Below are 24,188 nucleotides of genomic sequence, written 5' to 3' on the forward strand. Positions count from 1 at the left end.
TTCAATACAAAATTACTTATGATGTTACCGTGTTAGCAATTTTCACTAGAGAACGACTGACACCATTTGCGTTTTATAGTTGACAACTACTAACACCTTTTTTTTTTTTTTTGTTTGAGAAACAACAAAATGTATTTCTATGCGATCATATAAAATTATTTTGAAACTGAAAAAAAAAAAAAAAAAAAGTTTAACCGATATTTTAAATTTAATAAAAATAAATCATAATTGCCAACTAATTTACTTAACTCTAAAAGTAATTTATTTATTTTTTAGAAGGAGCTCTAAAAGTAATTTTATTGTAACACAATTTAATTTACAGCAAAATGCGTTATGCTATGAGAGAATAACAGAAAAAAAAAAAAAAAAAAAAAAAAAAAAAAAAAAAAAAAGAAACGGAGCATGTTGATTGGTGGCTTGATTGATAATGGCCGGTGAATGCTATGCTTGTATTTAAAGTGATGAAGAGAGAGAATGATCAAAGCAAGAGCGGAGGGTTCTCATTTTTTATACACTTTCCCCACTTTTCCCATTTATTTAACAATTTTTTTCTTTTTTGTTTTCATCTCTTAATCTTTACCCAATTTGTTATTTTCCTAAAATAAAAAACAAAATCTGGGTTTTTTTTTTTTTTTTTTTTTTTAAATTTACTTTAATAATTAAAAAGCCAGATCAAATTCTATCATAGATTGTAGCAATCTTTTTGAAAATTTATCATAGATTCTGCATTTAATCTTGAAATTAGCAGCTGGGTACAAATTTTTTGGGGGAGAAATCTTAAATTTTTGTTATTGATTTAGGTCGGAGAGGTTGAGGGAAAATGATGTGATTGATTAGTAATGATAAAAAGGCAAAAATTGCAATCAATGGCTGCTTTAATAGGCAAAGGATTATCTGGGTTGATTAAAACTGACAGAAAAATCTCAACTTCAAACCATTCTCAAAACTCAAGAATCAATGTTGCCAACATTGGGTTTAATTTGAAGGGTTGTGCTGATTTTAGAGAAAAAGTTCCTAAATTGAAGAGTGAAGATGTTATTGGGTTATACAAAACTAGGGCTTTCACTCTTTCTCAGCAACCTTTTTCTGATATGGAGTTGCAGTTGCAAGATGAGAAAAGGGGTAGTGAGGTTTTAGCTGTTAATAATGGCGGTGCAGCTTGTCAAAGGGGCAGTTCTACTGTTTTTTCTGATGCTGGTGGTTCATTGCCTGAGAAGATTGTTGTTGCTGTTGATGTTGATGAGGGTAATTGCTAGTTCTTGGAACCCGAATTCGAATTCGTTGCGTTTGTTGTTGTTATTTGTGATTATTGCTTGGTTTTGATTGATCTTTTGGTTTGTGTATTATTCATATTTGAATGTGTTTTTGTTTATCTAAGCACAAACATGGGGAATGAATTTATAGTGTATTATTCATGAATGTGTTTTTGTTTATCTCATCACACATGTACTAGAGATAAATTGTGGGAATGGGAATGAATTTAAAGTGTTTTTCTTCGTAAATTTATATTGCTGTTCAATATTAGCCTTTATAGAGTGAATCTGATTGATAATAAAGGGCTTTATGTTGCTAAGTTTATAGATTTAATTTTGGTTGAGTGGTTGTTGCAAGCAAGGAAAGTGTCCTAGTGCTTTGATTGGATTGTTATTTTAATTTATATGTGGCTATTAAAATGCTTGGTTACTTTTTGTCTATACTTTGATCTAACTGGAATAATGTGATTGGTACCATATAGTGATTTGAGGTTGTTAGTTCTGTCTGATACTCAGTTCATGCTTTTGCATTTGTGGTGAAATCCTGAAATAGCTATTATAGCTACTGATTATGCCTTCCTGTCTGAGGTGCAGTCCTTGGTAACTTTGTCTCGGCCCTAAACAGATTCATTGCTGACCGTTATTCTTCAGTTCATTCAGTTTCTGAATATTACGTGTATGAGTTCTTTAAGGTACATTCTGAGGCCTCAAATGTTTTATTAGTTCATTTGGTTGTTATATGTTTTGTAAAATGTATTGCTTTTGTGTAGATGTTCTGACTTTTTTTTTAATTTTATCACTGAATTCATTCCTATTTACACTGATACTTAGGTAGAAATTGCAATGGTTTCTGTGTTTTTCAGTGGTCTTATAATAGGTGTGAGATTCCTCAGTTGAAATTCAAAAAGTTTAGTTGAAAGAAAAGCCTGAATTGTTTTCAGTTTTTCCATTTATCTGCTACTGAAATGCTGAATAGCAGTCGATAATTGGTTATTCTACCTTGTTGTTGTGCACATGGTTTCATATACCAGTCCTTTTAAATTCAACAATTGTTTACTTGATCTTTGTCTGATGATCTGAACTGTTCACCATTATAGCCAATTCATGTCTATACAAAATTTAAGTCATTCTATAATATCAATGCTGAATGCCATGTGTAACGATTGCTCGTATATTGGATTAAAGTGAATGTTGAAACTGTTGTTGAAAGTCATGGAATTTTGTTTATTGAGACCATTTTGTTTTTACATTAACGTACTTCAATAAATCCAATACCTTTGCAACCTTGAGTTTGCTTTGAGGCGTTCCAGCTATTTTTATTACTCATATGCCTACCAACTTAGCAATTTAGCATGCATATCAGCATATAAAAATGATTTTGGTTGCCTCTTTCAAATTTTCAATCATAATTTGTTGATGAATGTCTTTTATATTAAAAGCAGTGGATACTCAAGGCCTGATATTTCCTTTATTTATTTTTCTTACAGATTTGGAATTGCTCCCGTGATGAAGGTACACTGAGTATATTATGTTTTTTTTTACTTCATTTCAAATAAATTATTCATAATTGTTCGTTTATTGGATGATTATTTTTTCCTTTTCAATGCTGTAGCAGCTAACTACATCTTTTCCAGTTCTGATTTTATAGATGTGTCAGGGCTTTTGTTTGCTGTCATCAGCTTTTCTGTTGCTCTGAATCTTGTAGATTTCCTGTCTGTACCTTGGCATTGAGTGAAATGGGATTTTGAGACTTGAGTGACATTAAAGACCCAGTTATGATCCTCCTGAAGTCCTGATAGAAAATAAGGGATTGAATGTTTGAAAATATGAATTTAGTGCTCAATTTAAACAGGTCCTATATTATGTCACGTGGGAAAGAAGACTGATGTAGTGTCCTGATGTTTCATGTAGACTGGTGAAGAAGCTGGATTATAAGCTTCTGTTTCATGCTATAATATAGTTGCTTTGAGAATGGAATTAGAGAGGGTGGAGTAGACTTGTAGAAGTTAAGAAGAGTCAAGAAGATAAGGAGCAGTTTGATCAGTGGGAGAGAAACTAGGAAACATGTAGTTAAAAGCGTGCTGACTATGATAGAAATGTATCAGGATTCATTTCTGGACTGTTCACTTGTTGGCATTATTGCTTCTCATCTTACATTTGGTTGCCCAAACAAATTGCAATGATCCTTCAATGCTCTTTCTTCTTACTTTCTGTTATTCGTTACAAAACAAGCTTATACTATTCGGATTTCTTTCAGTTTGTGCAGGAAATAAATTTACTTTCATTCTGTATAGAAGCTGTTTGGTTATGTGAAATTTCTAGGGGACTTGTTACTTGTAATTAGAGAGTTTTCTTCCCTTTGGGTCTACAATATGATGCCAACTGATTTCTTAATTCCCATGTTTTGCTGTAACACTCAGTAGGTTCTTGTTCGTGTTATTCCTGCAAGATCAGAATTTTCTAATGAATTGCCACTTTCTGTAAACCTATTAGTCAGAGAGAAGTGATTATGACTTGTTATGTGGAAAGCTATGAGTTGGTTTTTTGACGGAAATAGATGATGTATTAATTTCATAATCGTGTGTATATACTTTGTTAATGAACTGGGAGCCAGGGACTGTCCTTATAGTTCCATTTACAACGGATGATCATCTTTTACTTGAAAACATATTTCTTTGGGCATTGTTGTATATCTAATTGGATTAATATTACAGTCCTTATTGGCTCTTAATAATATTGGGCTGTTTTTTTTTTTTTTTTTCTTTTCTTCTTTTTTGACAGCTGATATCCGTGTTCACGAGTTTTTTAAGACACCTTATTTTAAGAATGGGATCTACCCTCTCCCAGGAGCTCAAAAGACCCTTAACAAGCTATCAAGTTTTTGCACCTTGTCTGTTGTCACGTATGTATTTGCTAAACCCACTACTGATATAATATTCATTCATGTTGTCATGCGGTGTGACTTGTTGAGTCTTCCTTGCTCTTAGGTCTCGTCAAAATGTCATCAAAGATCACACTATTGAGTGGCTTGAGAAGCACTATTCAGGACTCTTTGATGAGATTCACTTTGGTAATCACTTTGCTCTGGATGGTAAATCAAAACCCAAGTCAGAGATCTGCAGGTGTGTTGATTTGCTTTTGCTTTGAAGCTACGTCTTAAGCATAGCTTTTAGTATCACTTATAATAAATACAGCATTAAAATATGATTTAATGTTTATGCGTGTAACCATGAGCTTGTTAATATTTTTGTCGGTTCAATGACTCCTTGATCGGGAGACATCCTAAACTTAGGATGTAGCAGTGATGGGATTGGCTTTTGTGATTTATGTTGTATTCAGGTCTATGGGAGCAAAGGTGTTGATTGATGACAATCCGAGATATGCTTTAGAGTGTGCTGAAGTTGGAATAAGAGTACTACTTTTTGATTATCAGAACACTTATCCTTGGTGCAAGACTGGATCAAATAACCAACATCCCCTTGTGACTAAAGTTCATGACTGGGAAGAAGTGGAACAGCAGTTACTATCTTGGGTCTATTCGTCGCATCTATAGCATAGCACTAGAGTATCAATGAGATGGTAGGTAGCAAAGAAATCAATTGTGGTAGCGATATTCTAAAGCACCCGATTGGAAATTTAGCAAACATTGTTATTTCCTTAGCTATTGTATGCCAAGAACATGGTAGCAGTATACTTATACAACCATATTTTGCATGCAAGAATCATGCAGTCATGATAAGGATATGATAATTTCCTCTCATTTACTTTTCCCTTCATTTATTTGCATCTCTGGACGATATGAATGTTACAGATTATAAAGATGTTTGGGATTAATGTATATCTGATAATATGGACTGATAGATGTTCTGTTATCGTTGCTTCCGTAAGATTGCATTATGTACATCGCTTCAACTTGCAACTTGCAACTTGCAAGCCTTGAAACATTGGTGCATCAGTTTCAAATAATGTATTGGATGACTAACAGAGGAAGTGCTATAATGAAAAGGACAATCAGTCGTAAATGTAGAAAGAGAGATCTCACCATCTTCTTGCCAGTGTTTCTTCTTGTCTCTGCATGACTACATGCATGTTCTTGTTAGTATTAGATTGGCAAATCCTGTTGGGAAAGCCTTTCAAAGTATGAACAAATTGTTAAGAAGTATGCTTTAAACTGTCCGCTGTTAGTTTACTGTCATCAACAATAGTTGATATTAATCCTCTTCGGTCATAAGTAACATATGTCCATGAAGTGGTTCGTTTTGTCACAGCAGCTTGACCAACTGTCTAAAAAGAACGAGAATTAAACTACTGCTTCAAACAGTTCTGGAAGTATGCTAAGATCTACAAAGGCATGAGGAAGAGGACTGAATATCTCTTGCACCTTGCAAAACTACCACAGATATCAAACTTATTGTCAGAAACCTGATAGCTCGAGAGTAGAGAGAAATGACACTGCCTTAGTTTACTACGAAATTGATTTTCCTACAGATGAGTTGTCGTTTAACTTCTGTTTTTAGGCACATAATCGATCAGTTACTGTGAAGTCTGATTATAGTGGGACTATCAGTCTATCAGTCATTGATTTCCTGCTGTTATTATCAGCATTAGTCTTTTGTTTCTCTGTTAAAATTGAAGATTATTGTGGTGGGTTTTGGAATCAAATATACATGTCCGAGTTTGCCAAGAACAACAAAGCCTTAATCCCAAAAGTATTTGGGATCGAGTTTGCCGCATGTATTAGATAAACAGGTTTTGCAGCACATGATGGATGGTCTATCTCTTACTTCCATTCAAGCTTGAAGATCTGCAGTGATCTTACTTCCGTTTATGATTATGTTCAAGCAGTGTGCATCACATTCACACTCATACATCTCCTTTGCTGTGTATTTTTTCAGAATGTTATGACATAAATTTACTTTATTTAGTTTTTTATGTTGTACATTAATGAAAGAATTGAACAAGGAGTTGAATCAACTTTACCAATGACAAAAATATGGAGTAATAGAGTACAGTAAGTTTCACCAAATATCAAAATCTGAAACTAACAATAATCTCATCATTTAAAGCTAACACATTGTAAAGATAAACAAAATCCAGTAGTATCATTCGATCACGATACAATGTCTCCAACTTCTTTAAAAAAAATTAAGGCTAATCAAACACTTAAAGATGCAAAAATGGAGTTAAATGCCTGAAGTTCCCAAATTAACCCCTCTGAAACTTTCACTCTCTTTAAGCTGATGCGGCTGCGCCTAACTTCCTTGGTGCTGCTTGAGTACCTAACCAAAGTAAAAACAACCATTACACAAACACCCTAAAATGAAAACAAACAAGCTATTCGTTAAAAGTATTAATCTTTATACCCTCTCTGAAGCCGGTCTTGAAACGGCGTGGTACATTGCGGAGGTACCTCATACGTCCAGTTCCGGTTGTCTTCCTCCTGATTGCCTTCTGACTCCAGTTATCTAAAATCCACACACAAACACAATCAATAAAACCGCAATCTGAACTTACGGTGTAAAAAATCCCGGCAGCAAAGCAACTAATCAGAACAGCATACCCTACTCAATAAACGCAACACACATATAAGCAAGCTAGTACTCTACATATGAATAATCAAGAGGTTGAAGACTAAAGCACGCCAATTGCCAAAACAGTGAATGTCGATTCGATTACAAGGTGAAGTCGGTCTGAATCAAATCCAACCATACACAAAATCATTAAACACGGTTAATGTGCGGGACAAGCCTTTATTGTTCGAGAACTGTAATCATAATTAAGTTTTCTACAGCTTGATATTAAGCATACTTGTAATCGAATTATGAGTACATTCTCTAAATTCATATAATTATAATAACTCTATAAAACAAAAAGGGTAGGAATTGTTGGAAACCTTACTACATTTGAGGGTTCTTTAATGGCAGAAAAGAGAGAAAGATTAGACCAAATTAAATAATGGTCAAAGGTTTACCAATTGAAAACATAATTATAAACTGTATAACCAAAATTAACAAATGACTGATAATCAATCAAAATAATGAAACAAAATTGGACAAATAATTCAAAAACATGAGCAGAACAAAAACAGATATTTATGTAATCAATCAAATAATTTAGCTAATTCTTAAATCAAACCCTAAAATGAACAAATATGGCATGAGAATTACACTTAATATGATCGAAATCATGAAATTCAACTCAATATCAATACAATGACCCAATTATAATCAAATTAATATGAAGTGTAAATATATAAAAAAAATTAATCCAAAATCAACAAGTAACATAATACAGTAACAAAATAGCAACACAAAAACAACAATCAAACATTAAATCAGTTAAAATCTTCTTGAAAAAAACCCAGAAAATAAAGAAATTAAAAATCAAGAGAATGAAAATAAAAAAAGAACATACATTTCCTGGTGCGAGCGGCGGGGTAAGCACAAGCAGAGCAACGACTCTTCTGAAGATGGAAACTGCGGCGACCACATCGCACACAAAGTGTGTGGGTCTTGTTCCTTCTCTTACCAAAACTCCCTGTTCCTTTACCCTGTTGGATTCATCACCAAGAAAACAAACCCATTAAATTGCTGTAAAACCATTGTTGAAGATTCAGGAAGAGAGAGAAAATCACCATTGTAGCAGACGATGAAGAATGCTAAGGTTTAGTTTGCGAGAAAGGAAATGAGGGGAGAGAAGCGGCGTTAGGTTTTGAGTTATATTATGCTTTTTTAGGGTTTTATTGTTTTTGGGTTTTTTGTTGAGAAGTTAAGCCCAATAACTCAATGTTCAACCTATTGTGTTACTCACTTACTTGTATTGTTGAGGTGTTCAACCCAATAAATCAATTGGTCTATATATCTATACCTACGGAGTATATTACAGATTTACACTACAATATTAAATTCCGTGTCATGCACGATAATCTCACTGCAATTATATTTAAATATTTAATCAAAGAAATAAAAGTTTAATAAAAATATTATGAAAAAAAAAATATAAAGCTAAACTTTTAGGACGAGACAGCGACACTTGGCGTTCCAACTTTTTGCCAAGTGTCGTGCCACGTAGGATAGAGTTATATAAAATTCAATTTGTAGGATAAAATAGTTAGTTTAGAATTTTATTTTCAATCAACTTTAGATATAATTTTAGGATAAAATTGTTAATTTAGATCTTTATTTTTGATAAAGTACGAATATTTCATATGTACAAATTGAATTATAATTCTATTCAAAAAATAATTAGATTATAACTCTCATAAATTATCATATAAATTCATTTTTTGTATCATAATATTTTTTTTAGAGCGAAGGAATTAGTTCAAAATGTACCACATCCATGGGTTATAATATATTCTAATCAATTAAAATAATATACTTCACAATCTAATATAATCAGGTCGGGTCACGAGTCATTTCAGACAGGGTCAAGAAATGTTTTTCACCAATATTATTATTATTAGTCATTACATGTCTACAAGTTTAAATCGTTACAAAAATACGTTAATTGCTAACTAATTTTATATCAATGATATATTTTAAAATTTGACATATAGATTAAAATATATCTTAAAATTTAATAAACAAGCACGAGCACAAAACTAGTATATATATAAAGGGGAGTTTTTTCACGAGTTTTTAGAGAGCCACGTAGGATTTAATTTTTTCAGCGCGCCACGTAGGATAATAAATTTTAGTGGTAGCCAATTAAATATGAGATTATTAATTTCTTTTAGAATTAAATAATTTAACTGACATGTAAGAAAAATTGGTGAATCAGATAATCCAGTTTAAATTAATTAAATATAAAATATTATCTTTTAATATCAGTAATTTTATCTAAACATTTAACAATTTTTAGCACATAAATATATATGTAAAAATATTATTTTAAAAAAATCAAACAAACTGTGCATCGCACGAGCTTCATCTAGTATTTATTTATAGTCTTCTTTTTTCTCATGAAATAGGGAATGCATTGAAGCTCCTCTAGACACCAACTTGATGCACTAAGAACTTGTTGTTGGTATGAAGGAAATTACAATTAGTAGGAAATTTGAATTACCTAGATAGTGATTACTGATTAGATTAATTCTTACATTATTTGAAAAATTGAAGTTTTTAGGAATTTTTAATTTACTTTCCCCCATTTTGCACTTTTTTTATTGACCAAACAATTTACTCTGTAATTTTAGTGTACTTCTAAAGAAATTTGCATGCCTATAGGAAAACAAAGCCTAAAATGACATTGTGATGATGTTGGTGTATTTGTTTTGATGTACAGAGTATTATTTTAAAGAAAAAAGTTATATGCAATCTTTAGGATTGCATATAAGAAGCTAAAAGTAGAAAGAAGAAACTTTTAATAAACATTTATTACACCGATTTACTCGTAAGTTGTCGATAAATTCTCAATTTAATATGGAGTACTAGAAATTGAAGTATATTAAATGCTTATATACCCTTTAGGGCTGCATATAGCGTTACCCTTATTTTAATTTTCTTACACACATTAGATTTAATTTAGCTGATAACAAAACCAACGGATATTGTCAACTAACGTGGTGCAATAGATCTTGTCTACTATTTTTCCTTTGCATATATGATTATATATTGAATAGTTACTCAATGAAATTTTTAAAATAAAATAAAATCCAACAGCACAAAATGCTGTGAAGAAAGAACATTGATTTCAGTATCTCAAATTGTTATGATTTAAATGATCCTTATAATTTGAAGGTGTTAATTTATGATATTGTACACAAACATATATATACATCTTATAGCTCCAGACCCGTCAGGCCACGGCTAATTACAGTAGCAACATAAACTGTACAGAAAATCTGATGAACATTGTGGTTTAGAGCCTAAATTTCAATGAACTAATTGGGTTTTTTGGACTGAATATATACGAGGATTAAATTAGTTGATTGAAACAGGTAGATATATACTGAGATTCATTCTATCTTCTCCAACAAGTTGATTCCACATGCTTGTATCAAATCCAGCGCTGCAAACACCAAAAATATATGTGCATAAGGTTGAAGTAAAAGCGAAGGTAGAAAATGTTATAAACAGTTGGTGTTTTAGAAATATGTAATGTGATGGTTAAAAAGGAATTGTAACTACATGTCTACATCCTATGCATGAAGATAATGACAGTTTTTATGCATGATAATATGAATTTCTAGTACGTAACCTCAAGTAACGCTCTAATATTGATGTTCTGCCAATTTCACTGTATTCTAATCGACCTTGCATATCAGATAAGGTGGAAATGATTCACTTGCAAGAAAATGTCACAGTAGATTAATGACGACCTATATTATACGACTATACGTGAGGCAAAAAAGAGCGACAGGATGAAATTATAAACGAAAGCTCAAGGAATTGGATAATGGTCCGTTCTTCAAACAAAGTTTTAGTAGAATCTGTTTCTTCTCAGAGATATGTGCACACGTGATTCTAATGAAATACGGAGTAGTTTAGATTTACCTGGAGCATAAACTTCTTGTTCAATGGGCCTCAAAACTCCTCTCGACTTTACCTTGTTTGAAAGCAAGAGCTGTAATTTCCCACCCAAAAGGGGAAGAAGGTCAGCCTTAAAGCATTAGTTTGAGCAATACAACAGAATATATGATGGTGAAAGATGTTACCAGGGCTCCAATTGCTACAGGAACTCCTACAGTCAGTGCCATGGCAGTTGTAGTTCTTCCTTTTTCGGTCTTTCCAAATTCCAAGAGAGTTGCCTGGTGTTTCTCTATCTTTTGGGATTCTGGAAATTTTACCTCAATTTCATGATACAGAAGGACCATATCCTGATCGACCCACAGTCATGATTATAAGTTACGAAACAAGAAAATTGCATAAATTAAATACACAGCCAGATGAGCACAGTTTTTTTTATGCATGAATTCGTAGATTTTCCAGCATAGCAAAGGGATTTCTCTAATGCAAGACAAGCAGCATATGTTCTGTGATTGAGGAATTAGTACCTGCTCTATGCTAGAATAAGATAGTCTTTCTTCCATGCGAAGACAGGCGACATCAAATGCACTCTTGCATGTAGAAGGTATTAATGTTTGCTCGCAAAATCCCAGGAATCTAATCAAGAAATTAAAAGAATCAGGCAACCAGTTATTAGCACAAGAGGACAGGAAAGGGGCTATGAGTTATCAAAGGACATCTTAGAGCCTTATACTCTTACAAACTTGATATCAGCACAGAAATACTCCTAAACTCACATGATTGTCCTAGCAGTCTTAAAGGCAACTGCTTGTTCTTTGCAATGTCCAAGTGATATGATCCTTTCCGCAATATTAGTCTCTCCGATATCAGAGCCTGATAAAGTCTCCTTCTCAATACCAAGGAGCTTCAGTGTAAATGTTTCAAAAGTAGGTCTCTCGGAACTTTTAAGGATTGTTTGAGCTTCAGTGTCAAAGAAACCAATCCTTGCTAATGTCCCCATAATCTCACCGAAACCTAAAGCAGAATTAGTTAAAAATTCAGTAACAAACTATGTTTCACTACCACAATGTGAAGTTTCTAACGATATTAAGCTTAAATGGCCAAAATTGCAAAGTCAGAACTCAAATGATTGTCATGCCTTCATAACGAAGAGTTCCTCGGAAGATCGTTGATACTTCATCTCCAATTTTATAGATGTCTCCATAAATCAGAGAATTACGATTTGGAAGGACTTCTAATGCGAAAGCTGGAAAGTCAGGCAGCCGAAACCTCACAGCTGAATCATAAAGATCATCCCCTGCAGGCCAAAAAATATATAAATATGGATTGTGAAATAAATCTGTAGTACAAAACATTTGCCAAGTACATTCATAGAAAACTTAAAAAATATTCAAGTTTAACCACAATTATAAGGACAGCTTTCATCAAACACAGTTACACAGGATTGAAAAAACTCGTTTTTACTGAAGAGTGGGTGGAGGCGGTAGAATAACCCAGGGATAACTATTGAATTAAACTTTCAAATATATTGTAAGACCTTACGAGAGCTTACCATTAACTTGTTTCATTTCTTCATGAGATTTATATGTGGCAGGATTACGCCCAGCTCTCAAAGCACCAGCAGGGTTCCAACTGGATGCACAAAAGGAGAAACTAAGTATTATATGTGGGTGACAACATAGTGCTTATGCAAAATAAACATTTGTTGAGTCTAAAACAGGTTCGTTCTTTGAAAGGTATTTCCGCAATAGCTTTCAAGTAGTGGTTAGTAAATTGACTGCTAAAGTTGAAAGTAAACTTCGGTGAGGTCGTGATTTAAGGTTGAAGTAGCTTTCAACTATCATCTATATCGACTATATGTTAGTTACTGCCTACTGGCCTTTCTGCTACTATTTATCTTAAAAGTTGTAATAAGTATCAGATTTTTATTCAAACTGTACAATTAAGCAGAAATAACTAGAATTTGATTACAAGCCGCAAGAATTACCAATTTTTCCTGCGGCATTGTCAGCTTTGTGCACCCTGTCTTAGGCGAGGTAAAGAATTTTGTAATTATTACACAGATCAACTGGAATCATGTTAAAAGTTAATAACACATTTAAGGAGGAACTGATGATTCATGTCATCAGTTCTTTTATGTATACCAATCTCTATGTTTACATGCATTGAATACATAAAGCATACCCCCTCCCCCCCCCCCCCCAAAAAAAAAAAAAAAAAAAAATAACTTTCTTGGTATATGTGAGAAAAAAGAGGACACACACCTGAATTTATAGGCTAACGGATTGTTGGCTGCTGCTGGAGACGGAAGACCTCCACAATAAGAAGTAAATGAACACACTTTTCCACCTTTGGAATGTGCTTCGTTTATCATTTTCATTGCCAGCATGTGATCTGCAACACTTATAATGATTACTTTAAATTGGATAAATTTCTCAAGAATTTGCAAAACCAAAGTTGAGAATGTATTCAGAGGCTGGTTAAGTCTTCTCTACAGTCCATCACATTCAGAATTTATCATCCATCATGAGTACACAAAGTAAAGTCCATAAATCCATATGAGCTCAGGTTTCCGATCTTAAGATGTATTATTATTAGTGCAGTACTCAGGGAAATGAAGACATTCACTAAATATGGAATCTGATGTATGGAGCTATTATGAACCTTCCATTTTTATACAAAAATGTCAAGATCTATGGGGGCACCCGGAGGTTGTGTGTGTGTGTGTGTGGAATTAGTTCTACTTAAAGCTAGACCACACCGAAAAAAAAAAAAAAAAAAAAAAAAAAAAAGAAAGTTCAATATAGATTTAGTGATTTACCTATCCCAGGATCAAGGCCCATCTCACCAATAACTGTTATACCAGCATCCTTCGCATCTTGATCAAGCTTCAACAGAGAATCATCAACATAGCTAGCAGTAACCAGATGCTTCTTAAGCTGCATTGTGAAAATAAAAGAATTCAAATGATAGTATACGCAATTGTACATGATTAGCTGTGCACCGTATTGCTGCCATCAATGTTCCATGGTTGCTGAATGTAGCACACTTTTTGTAACATATAAACAGACCAATAAAGTGATAAACACAGTGTTTAAGTATTTAATGATTTATTACTGCAGACTGAGACATTGAAACAGGTAACTCGCCAGAAGTTGCTAGTTTTGCTACCGTCTTTAGCGAACAGCTTATTATGTGAAACTATCATATTAACAATTCTGCTTGCAAGTAATGTTGTATATCAGCTATTTTTGAAGCTTAGAAAAGGGTCTGCATTATCTAGTCCAGAAAATTGTATCATCACCCCCCCCCCCCCAATAATCCGATTCTGGACGCACATACACAATCACACACAAGAAGGCATACCACTGCAAGACCTTATTCTCTTTATTTCCCCATAGACAATACGTTTACATGACCTAGTAATTGAATATGTTTACTTTTCCTCAACATTTAGTTGTAACTGCTTGTATTACTTTACTGCTCATGTTTTTTTTTTTTTTTTTTGACAAATAGACAAAGTTCCACATACATGTGCAGGGTAGTTAGTAATCAAATAGCTTAAGGGGTTGGGACAAAACATGAAATAAATTATAAACCAAAGAGAAGGTACCTCAATACAAGCTTTCGCTATTGCAACATGGCAGCTCGGAGGAAGTAGACTAATAACAACTTCAACCTGAGATTCACACAGAAATAAGCTTAATCTATTAAAATCACAATACAAGCTTATAAGCCTTTAAATTATATAATAATGGAGCTGAAATCTCACTGTTAAAACAGAATTCTATGAGAGGCCACCTCAATCTATATAATAGCTAGGTAAAATCTTTAAAGCAGATGGTCTGATATATTAGCTTATTAGTCTATAAATAAACATAGTTGTGGCTTTTCCACCAGTCATCCGCAGTCAGAATTTGGATTTAAAGAGAAGGTTGTGAATATATACAGAGACATAGAGCGGTTAAGATGCCTATCCTAATGTAACTGAAACAAGACAAACCTCTGGAAATTTTCATTCATAATCATATCAGAGAGTTGTGATTATTTCCTTAAAGCAAAGCGCAGAAACTTTAACATGTTTCAAAATTACCTGTGAAATATACTTGTGCAGGCTTTCTTTGTCTGACACATCTAGCTGCACAGCAATAGCATCTGGAATACCTTGGATGACCTACAGACAACATACATTACAAGTTCAATGTAGCACCCAAATCTGAGTTTTGTTCTAGCCTGCTTGGTATAATTCTATGAATGAACCAAATATGCAACACATATTCTAAGTTGAAATAGCTAATTTAACTCATACGGTAGACCCACTAGGTTCCCTGTCACCATTAATACAAGCATGACATGGCGTTTTGATTGTATGATATTTTACGTGTTTATGGAGATCTATTCAAATTGAATACCATTCACCAAAGCAAAATGCATTGCAAAGATCTTGAGAGGAGCTTATGGGAAAATCAAACAGACAAGATAATTACAATTATTATTTGGGGAAAGATGGAGAATTTTGTTTCAAAAGCATCCTAGGATTTTTTTGACTATCTTCAAAGAAGCGCTGAAAAATAAAAATAGCCACAGTGCAATATAGGGATCTATGAAATTAAGAAAGCTCCAAGGGAAGATTTTCTGATTGACTGATTTCATGTATATCTGAATGACTAAATGCCAATAACATAAAGAGACTTTGGATAATAATATTTTCCAACACACCTCTTCAGCGTCCTTTAGATATAGAGATGCAACAGTGACTTGGATATCATTTTCCACATCAATATTCAAATCCATGCACTTCTCAAACAAAGGGCAAGAAGAAAGGTCTTTGATAGATACTAAAAACTCAGCAGCTGGTTGGCATACACGGCCAGCGCCAAGAACTAGTACTCCTGCTTTTCTTTTTGTCTGATTTCCATGATCTAATAAACCATTCTCCTGGATCTTCCCAACAGTCAGGGAAAATTTGTTTGGTTGATTCTCTACAGTCCCCTTTTTTCCCCTTATATTAGCAAGAGATGTTAACGAATCGATAATTTGGTCCAAAACTTTGCTATCATCAGCTCCAACCTATCACAAACATAACAAAAAACACAAACAAAATTGAAGCAATAATCAATCAACTAGAAGCATGAATCAAGATGTAACTCATGAAAGACTATTGTAATGAACTAACTTAGGGGAGGGTATTATGGGTAGTTTAGTATGTTAGTAATTATCAAATGTAATATGGGCACTATGGGAAGTCTGGTATTATTAGGTTAGTAGTTGTTAGCCTTAGTATAAATAGGGAAATGTGAGAAAGAAGAGGCAGGAAGAAAGTATTAAGTTAGAGAGTTCTTGGAGAGTGATGGCCTAAAGCCATTAACGATGTACGCAAGCTTTAAGCTTTATCTATCCAAAACAACCTTTCGTCCATTTTATTTATCAACACCACGCTAGTTCGTTGCAACTATCAAACTAATGAGATTAGAGTGCTCCCACTAGATTATCACTGACATATATTACCAGTGAGTCTTTTATTATCCATTTTTTTGGAAAATATAATTAGAACTTAATAGAAGAATAGTTTTTATTAAAAATCGAAATAAAAAATGGGGATGGGAGTGGTTCAGAGTTACATACTTCAAGCTCCGAGTATGAAGTAGAATCAGTACTCTGGCCGACATGACATTTCACCAAGCGGAAGGAGCCTCCTGCTGCTTCAATTCTATCCAAAGCCTCATTTATCAAAAAGTCATCAAACAGATGACCACTCAAAGACACCTGCCCAAATTACCAATTATTCCTATATAGTGGAAATTATTGCTGAAATGAAAGGTTCCATGAAACCAAATGATCAACCCTATGGTACAAAAGATAATTTGAATGGGATAATTTACACTGGTTTCAGTGAACTATACAGCATAAAGTAAAGGATAACTGTATGAAGCGTGAAATGGAAACTAGTTACAGAAAGTTACCAATCGCGTGTGTGTTTTCTTTTTAGGATGGAAATCTGGCAGATTCTGGGACAATTCACTGCAACATATGGAAACAAAGAAGAAAAAAAGATGTTCATATCATATTATGATGCAACCCAAATTTGGAAAAGGAGAAACCATGTGGAATAGGGTAACAGATAGTCTATTGACAGAAGACACAAAAGATTCAGAAGCTTACTCTGAAGCAGATTCTCGCATACGAGGAATATACTCATATAAGGATGTAAGTGCTCCCCTGTGTACTATACAAGCTTGTTTCAAATGGGGAGGTAGAACATCAAAATCTTTTGTGGAAGCCAAGTGACCAATAAATTGTGACAGGATAGTGCCAAAATGTTGGGAAGCCTTTACACATAAGCACAAATTGATAGAGGAAAATATGTTACTCCTTGATACTTATGACTTAAACAGCCAATCCAGAATGATCCAACTTCTCTAAACAAGCTATTATAATGCTAACAAAAAATCTATCTTTACAATGTATAGCATACCTCTTTGGCAAACTCGGTAGGGAGAATGTCGACAGCTGAGCATAGTACACCACTACCCTCCATGTCATAATGGTATGATTCCGTCAGTGGATCGAATCTGTAGTCAGCAAATTTTATTACATGAGCCCAAATTTACTTAACCGAAATCTACATCTGCAAGTCTAATCTGCAGCCTACTTACTAGTTACACACTTACACTATACCAAGGATTTCAACTCTATATGGCCTCCAGGTTTATTTAAACTCCTGATTTAGCCAGATTTTTTTACAGTTTGATACAAATAATCTCCTAGAAACTAATCATCTTGTCAGCTGTACAAATGAGGAGAACTAGGGTGAACTAAGATATTAGGCAACCAAGTTACATGTTTGCATTCCCTAAATTGAAAAAGAAGCTTTGATCATATTACCTAAAGAAAGGTGAGTCAATGGTGGTGGCTTGGTTAACAAACTCGATGGATCCTCCTATGTCACATGTGATATCGGCAATACCAACAAGTGGGCATCTTTTGCTCTTTAAATCTTGAAGCTGCTTGGTGGTCAACAACCTGGGAAATCTTTGTTCCCAGTACATGCAATTGACTGCTCCCCAAAAAAATAAAGTAATAAATATGACAACAAAGTACACACAGAGACAATACAAACTACAAATAGCAGAAAATTTTCATTTTTCAGCATAATTGGATCACTCAGTAGTTTTTAATCCAAGTATTAATAATTATGCTCAACTCCCTTTCCAAAGTTACTAGCAGTAATGTGTATACTAAATGGAATAACTAGACATGCACTGGTAGTATCTGGGTCCAACTGAAAATTAATGATAACAAAAAAAATTATTTCTATAACGAGGGGAAATTGGAGCCGAGGTTCATAACAATGACAGGTTAAAGTGACAATGAGCCACACACCAATAACGGATGCATATGGAGCAACTCTTTCATGAAAAATTGGAGAGTAATGCTCTGGATGAGAGTAGTAGTCAGCCTGAAAAGCAAAAAATGCATGCAGTATTAGAATAATTCTATATAAATAGCCATAATTATGAAATTGTTTCAAAACTTTGAAAACATTTTGGAGAAAGGGAAGAGCATTATTACTTTATCGAAAATTTTACTTGGGTCTTTGGGTTCAACCATATCTTTACTCGTTACAACACAACCATATACTTTGAAGAGTCTCTTTGATCCCTGAGATTGTTGATTCTGGCATCCAGTATGAAATATGTCAAGGGTGGTAAATAGGTAGAAAAGAAATAGTAAACCTAGAACAAATAATCTTGAGCATAAAGCAGACAAGTGAAAGAGATTTAACATCAAACACAGATTATATACCTAGCGAAAAGCTTATTATTTCATTTCAAGCTAAAAATTGAAACGACGATCAGCTAAGAGAAGACGAGGGACCAGGCACTCTGCCTAAACACTCTCCACAGAGCATGCACATGCGCCATTATTGTTAATTAACATAGTATGTCCAGACAGCCAATACCACACAGAATTTTTTATATATACTTACCAGTAGTTCAGTACTCTAAGTAGAATTACTACTCTTATGAATAGACTGATTACCTTTTCAAACAACTCCGGGAGTCTGCTAGGATCCACAAAGGTATGAGGAAGAAGCTTGAGTATCTCTTGTGCGCCTTGTGAAACTATAGTAAATATCAAAATGTATAAATTAGTCTACTGGTATCAGCAATCACGTTAATAAGAAATATTACGTCTCAACCTAAACCTAATCCACACAGTGATCCAAACTTCCAACAGTATCATAGAAAAAGGAAGTGTAGGAAAGGATATAAGAGAGAAACTGATCAAGAGACGGAATATAGATCACTTATGAACAATAAAAAAAAAAAAAAAAGATATATCACTAAGTCGTTACATAGTTAACTAAATGTTGGGAAAAATCAAATCTAATACATTCTTATTATCATGCAGGAACGAAAATACATTCATAATTAGACAAGGATTACCAAGGCAGAGTAATACCATTTCCATTTCCAGTAAAGACAAAAACAAGAGGACAGATGCCAGATGGAAGACCGAGAGAGGAGATCTCTTCACCCACGGATATGATTGCAGCCTTAGCAGCAGCCAAAGAAGTGTACATGTAAGATGAACCCAGGGAAAGGAAGGGTGTTGAGTATCCAAAACTTAGATAACCTGTAAATTCGTAGAATCAAGATCATTTAGCCACAAAACAATAAAATTTGAAAGTGAGATAATCAAATTGATGTTTCAATATCTGTATATTCCCAAAGATAATTAGGCAGAGATTTATTTTTCTTGATCAAAACATAAGATTAGAAGATAAGTAATGATAAAGGAAGAGTAACAGCATTCTAACAGAGAAGATTATCTTAAGAAAATAAAATTGACAGCCTCTTTGTTACTGCACAAGTAAGGCTGTGTAGTACTGCTGACAGCACTATGATGTTTTGAAACTTACGATACTGAGCTAGGAAGGCAGAAGAGATGCCAAGTTTAATGATTTCTCTGTTAGTGCTCTATTGATGTACAGACATGCTGCTGATGTCAGGATAATTGATGCAGTGTTCTTATTACTTCTTATGCAATGATTATTTTTTGCAGGTCATTTTACTAAGCTATCTAGCCCGGAGAAAGAGTGATCAATTCTTCAAAAAATATTTCTACAAGAAGGCAGCTAAAGAAATAAAGTGGAGATGGAACATACGTTGTCCTAAGCCGTGCAAAAAGTCAACCATTCCAGCTCTGCCGGCATATTTTCCAAATGCCAGTAACCTTTTCCCATGATCTCCAACAATGAGCTCATAATCATACAAAGTTGCACTCTCCGCCAGAATCTACAAGTGACATTATATAAGTTGCGGCACAGTTATCACAATTCACATAGCAGGAAGCACAACAAAACATAGCTATAGCGCTATACAAACCTTGTCAAGCATAGGCATGCTTTCTTTCTGTGCTTTGTGGGTATGTGAGAAGAAAGAATAGGCTCTCTCAGGAAGGATCATCTCCAACTGCCACCAATTGATTATTCATTTTAAAATTATTTTTATGAAGAAAACATTAATTAAGTATATACATTGGCAAGAAAAGCATTATTCAAACTACCTTTGGTTGTTTGACTCCCACAATAAGACCACATTCTGATAAGTCCTCAGATACTTCACAACCAACCTCTTCATAAAGGGTGTCATGGTAGATTCTCTTGGTAGATGGCTGGACAATTATCCGAGCTACACCAGATTTACCTTTTCCAGTGTGTAGAAGTCGAGCACAATGAGCTGGTGTTAAAGGAGCTCGTCTTTCCCACTTGTTACAAGTCTCCGAAAGAATTCCAACAACTCCGTTTCCAAGCATGGTGTCACTATAAGTTACCTTAATGTAAGAACAGAAGTCTAAGCAAATAGAAAATTGTACAAAGCATAGAGATTTAGAGGAAAAGGCATATAAGGACAGGATGACAATAACATCAAAACCCAACACAAAAGCTAAAATCTCTAAACAAATTATGCTTGCTGTGGAAGTGATTTCGGTAGCTAAGCAGCCACATTGTCCTCACAGCTACAAGCAGGTTCAAAAAATTTACGAAAAAATTTACAAAACATCAGTCTATTTTTTAAAAGCCTGTATAAGTAGCCTTTTAGAAACAGATAGCAGTATCATGGAGCCAGACCAGGGGAATGAACATACTTTGTTAACCAAAAACTGATCTCGGAAGCTGTCTTAATTGGCCAACTCAGTAAACTTTCAAGAATCAATGCATAACTGATAACTCATTAACTTTCCAACTGATCTGATACTTTGGCTTAACTAGACAACTCCAGGGTGCACAAGGCTTTCGCCTAAGACAGGTGTATGATCACTTGCATAATACATTTTAGCCATTAACATTAGCCAACTCTTTCTTAAACATCGCCTAGTAGTCCACGTGAAGAGGGTCAGATATATGCAAACTTCTCTCCAATGGAAACTTGATCACTGAACATATGTAAGAGTACTTCACAAGATATAATTTACGAGAAAATTTTATAAGATACTCCTTCCGTCCCTTACTTTTATTCGTAATTGAACTTTGAATTACCCACAAAGCCACAACAATATGTATGAAAAAAATTTGTTTTGTATCACATCAACTGTCACAGCCGCCCCAGTAAATTAACCGATGTGTATTAAGACACGGAGGGAGTAATAATGTAATATGATTGTGTCATAATCAACTATAATAGATTAACCCACAATCTTACAAATTTGTAACACAAATACACAATAATTAAATGGTTGACTTATTACTTCAGATGTCATAACACAAGAAAAGTACACACTCAGTCAAATGTACCCAAAATATAAACTTAGTACTCCGTATAAATAAATATAAAAACAAAATTAAAAACCCAAACTATGATTCACCCTTTTACAGCAAAAGCAAAGCTAGAATCGAATATTCTCTGCCTTTTTGAATCTTGTCCAAAAAAAAAAATGGGAGAATCAAATTAAAGGAAAAACGAGGAAACTTACATGCAAATACCCTGAAATTGATGTTGATCTTAATTTTGGCGTAAATTAATTTCCTGCAATATAAAAAAGATCAATCTTTTAGAAAAAAAATAGATGGGTTTCAGTAAAATTCTCTGTTAAAACAAATATATAAATTGCAATCAACCTGCTGAAATTTCCAAAGCTAATTTCTTGGGATTTTTAAAATACAATTCTGGAAAAACAATCCCTCTAAAAAAAACCCAGAAATTATAATGATTTAAAGGGATGATAAAAAAATTTATGATCAAAAAATTTGAAACGTTAAAGAAGATGGTGTAAGTATGTAACGAGTTGTCAACAAGTGTAAGCAAATTACACGAGTATATAAAGAGACGTATAAGACACTATCAAATATGACTATATCATCATCATCTTTGATTAAAATAATAAGATAGGTAAAACCAATCACTTACTCCGTATTATTGGTACGAGTAATCTGTGAATGTGACAATTAATTTCAAATGGGGTTAAACTCGATTATTTATTACGAGATAAAGGGAGTATTTGAACACAAATAGGGAAGTTGAAGAACACGTGAATTGCTATATAAGAGGAGATAAAGAAGGGAAAGTGATTTGCTAAAAGCTAGTATTATACGTTGACGTAGTATCCACGTGTGATTTGCTTGATCTTAATTGCTTTGTACAAGAATTTTGGTTATGGATTGGTTTGTCAATTGTCAACTCGATTTTGGATTAACTAGCCACGTCACAGAAACTAGCACCAACAACTCAACTATGCTATATGGATTTGTTCTCTTCGTCTGAAACAAGAAAACCTGATCTGATTTGAATTTTTATAATCTGGTCTTTTTTAAGAAGGTCAGATTTTAATTTGGGAAATTCTACCTTATAACTCTGAAGATTTCGAAATTCTACGTTGAGTCCACGGTTTTTAAAAAGTCTACATTATAACCCCAAGGTCCACTTAGTGACTTTGGTGTGTACCCTTGACACTAAATTTCCCTAAGCAACGAATGATTGGCTTACAGAAATAAAAAAAAATATAATAAAATAATAAAAAAAAAAAAAAAAAACAAAACCACCCAGCCCGCTACCACCATGCCCAGCCTGCTGCCACCACCAGCCCGTCCCCCTCCCTCGATGTCGGTGCTGCCTCGACCACCTCCTCTTACCCCTTCGAACACCACGAAATCCAGCGAATTCTCCCAAATCCCAACCCCCAAATTCCAAACCCTAGCCCTAGCCTTCTGTTAACCTTCGATTTCTGGCAGCAGAAGGCTATGGCTAAGAGAGAGAAAAGGAATAAGAGCGGAAGGCTACGTCGGCGGCGGTTGCGGTGAGGAGAGGTGCAGCTCGATGCTTTCCGGCAATTGGGGAGGCTATTTAAAGTTTTTTCGAGGGGAGGGGGAGGGGCACGCGAGGGGAGGGTGGTCTGGGTAGCTCCGACATCGGGGGAAGGGGGGGTTCTGGGCGGCAGTCGCCGCTCGAGGTTGAGGGTAAGGCTGGTCGTCGGTTGCAGTGGCTAGCTGTGGGCGGCTGGGGTTGGTGGTTTTGATTTTTTGATTTTTTTTTTAAGATAACGGAACATACTAACGGATATTTAACGGCAAGGGCACAATAGAGTAACTAAGTGGACTTGGGGTTATAGTATAGACTTTTCAAAGATCATGGACACAATGTAGAATTTCGAAATCTTCGGGTTATAAGGTAGAATTTCCCTTTTAATTTTTATAATTTGATCTAGTTTGATCTGATTTAATAATTTGACTAAACTTTGGTATCATCTATTAACTATTATTAAAACAAAACGTTGCTGACATCATCATTGTTCACATGTCACTCTCGTGATAAAAATAATTTTAAAAGTACAAATATTTTTGTACAAGATGCATAATTCTTATTCATATATATCCATTTTTTTTAAACAATGTACAAATTATAAAACTAGATTTTATATAAACCGTGCATCACACGAATTCTAACCTAGTTTTAATACTAATCTATAAAGAAAAACATTATTAAAGTATATCTTGTTACATTCGATTCATTATGAACTTTTCAAATATGTAATTTTCATAATTTTTTGTAATACGCAATTCACGATATTTGTCAATAAGTAAATAATAATTAAAAGTTCTAATCTGGTATGATCTGAATGTTTCTGATCTAATCTAATCTGAATTTATTAAGGAATAAGTAATAAGTACCATGAATAATAATTAGGAAAAATTGCGGAAAATAATACAACCTTTAGGCGGTTTTTTTTTAATAATACAACCTTTCGATTAAGTCTTAATAATATAACCTTTGGGGGTGTTGATTTTAAATAAGACTTACCGGATGCAACCGGATAAACAAGTTATCACTGCCACATGTCATTATATGATTGGCTTAAATAATTTTTTTTATTTTTATTTTCTTTCCCCTTCCCTAAACACTAATAAACCCCCGTTGCTCCACCCTCTCTTTCCATCCCCACCACCACTGTACCACTGCCAACC

At 34.1% G+C, this 24,188-nt stretch overlaps 3 protein-coding genes across 4 annotated transcripts; 1 reads left to right on the plus strand and 2 right to left on the minus strand.

The window, feature by feature from the left end:
* Nucleotides 1–208: 208 nt before the first annotated feature.
* Nucleotides 209–5,029, plus strand: LOC110715746. Its single transcript, XM_021894354.1, has 6 exons — nt 209–1,245; nt 1,848–1,945; nt 2,741–2,765; nt 4,035–4,155; nt 4,241–4,375; nt 4,593–5,029. The coding sequence occupies exons 1-6, from the start codon at nt 840–842 to the stop codon at nt 4,804–4,806; spliced, it is 999 nt and encodes a 332-aa protein (XP_021750046.1). The 5' UTR covers nt 209–839; the 3' UTR covers nt 4,807–5,029.
* A 1,186-nt stretch (nt 5,030–6,215) lies between these two features.
* Nucleotides 6,216–8,034, minus strand: LOC110715848 (60S ribosomal protein L37-3). The gene is made up of 4 exons (XM_021894465.1): nt 7,888–8,034; nt 7,668–7,803; nt 6,617–6,718; nt 6,216–6,532 (listed from the first exon to the last, which is right to left on the minus strand). The coding sequence occupies exons 1-4, from the start codon at nt 7,888–7,890 to the stop codon at nt 6,486–6,488; spliced, it is 288 nt and encodes a 95-aa protein (XP_021750157.1). The 5' UTR covers nt 7,891–8,034; the 3' UTR covers nt 6,216–6,485.
* A 1,889-nt stretch (nt 8,035–9,923) lies between these two features.
* On the minus strand, nt 9,924–22,029 carry LOC110715969 (alpha-aminoadipic semialdehyde synthase-like). Of its 2 annotated transcripts, none has more exons than XM_021894588.1 (26): nt 21,849–22,029; nt 21,704–21,756; nt 20,297–20,552; nt 20,116–20,202; nt 19,896–20,025; nt 19,190–19,363; nt 18,767–18,849; nt 18,296–18,400; nt 18,107–18,182; nt 17,609–17,780; nt 17,199–17,295; nt 16,886–17,052; nt 16,687–16,744; nt 16,349–16,489; nt 15,443–15,793; nt 14,817–14,897; nt 14,337–14,402; nt 13,545–13,662; nt 12,988–13,117; nt 12,276–12,355; nt 11,862–12,020; nt 11,500–11,737; nt 11,251–11,359; nt 10,912–11,073; nt 10,751–10,820; nt 9,924–10,265 (listed from the first exon to the last, which is right to left on the minus strand). In XM_021894588.1, the coding sequence occupies exons 3-26, from the start codon at nt 20,543–20,545 to the stop codon at nt 10,213–10,215; spliced, it is 3,156 nt and encodes a 1,051-aa protein (XP_021750280.1). In that variant the 5' UTR covers nt 20,546–20,552; nt 21,704–21,756; nt 21,849–22,029; the 3' UTR covers nt 9,924–10,212. The 2 variants fall into 2 exon arrangements, with proteins under 2 accessions (XP_021750280.1, XP_021750279.1); XM_021894587.1 differs by having other exon boundaries at nt 20,297–20,563.
* Between the last annotated feature and the right edge of the window lie 2,159 nt (nt 22,030–24,188).

Source organism: Chenopodium quinoa, unplaced genomic scaffold (assembly GCF_001683475.1).
Source record: "Chenopodium quinoa cultivar QQ74 unplaced genomic scaffold, ASM168347v1, whole genome shotgun sequence".
Classification (NCBI taxonomy): Eukaryota; Viridiplantae; Streptophyta; class Magnoliopsida; order Caryophyllales; family Amaranthaceae; genus Chenopodium; species Chenopodium quinoa.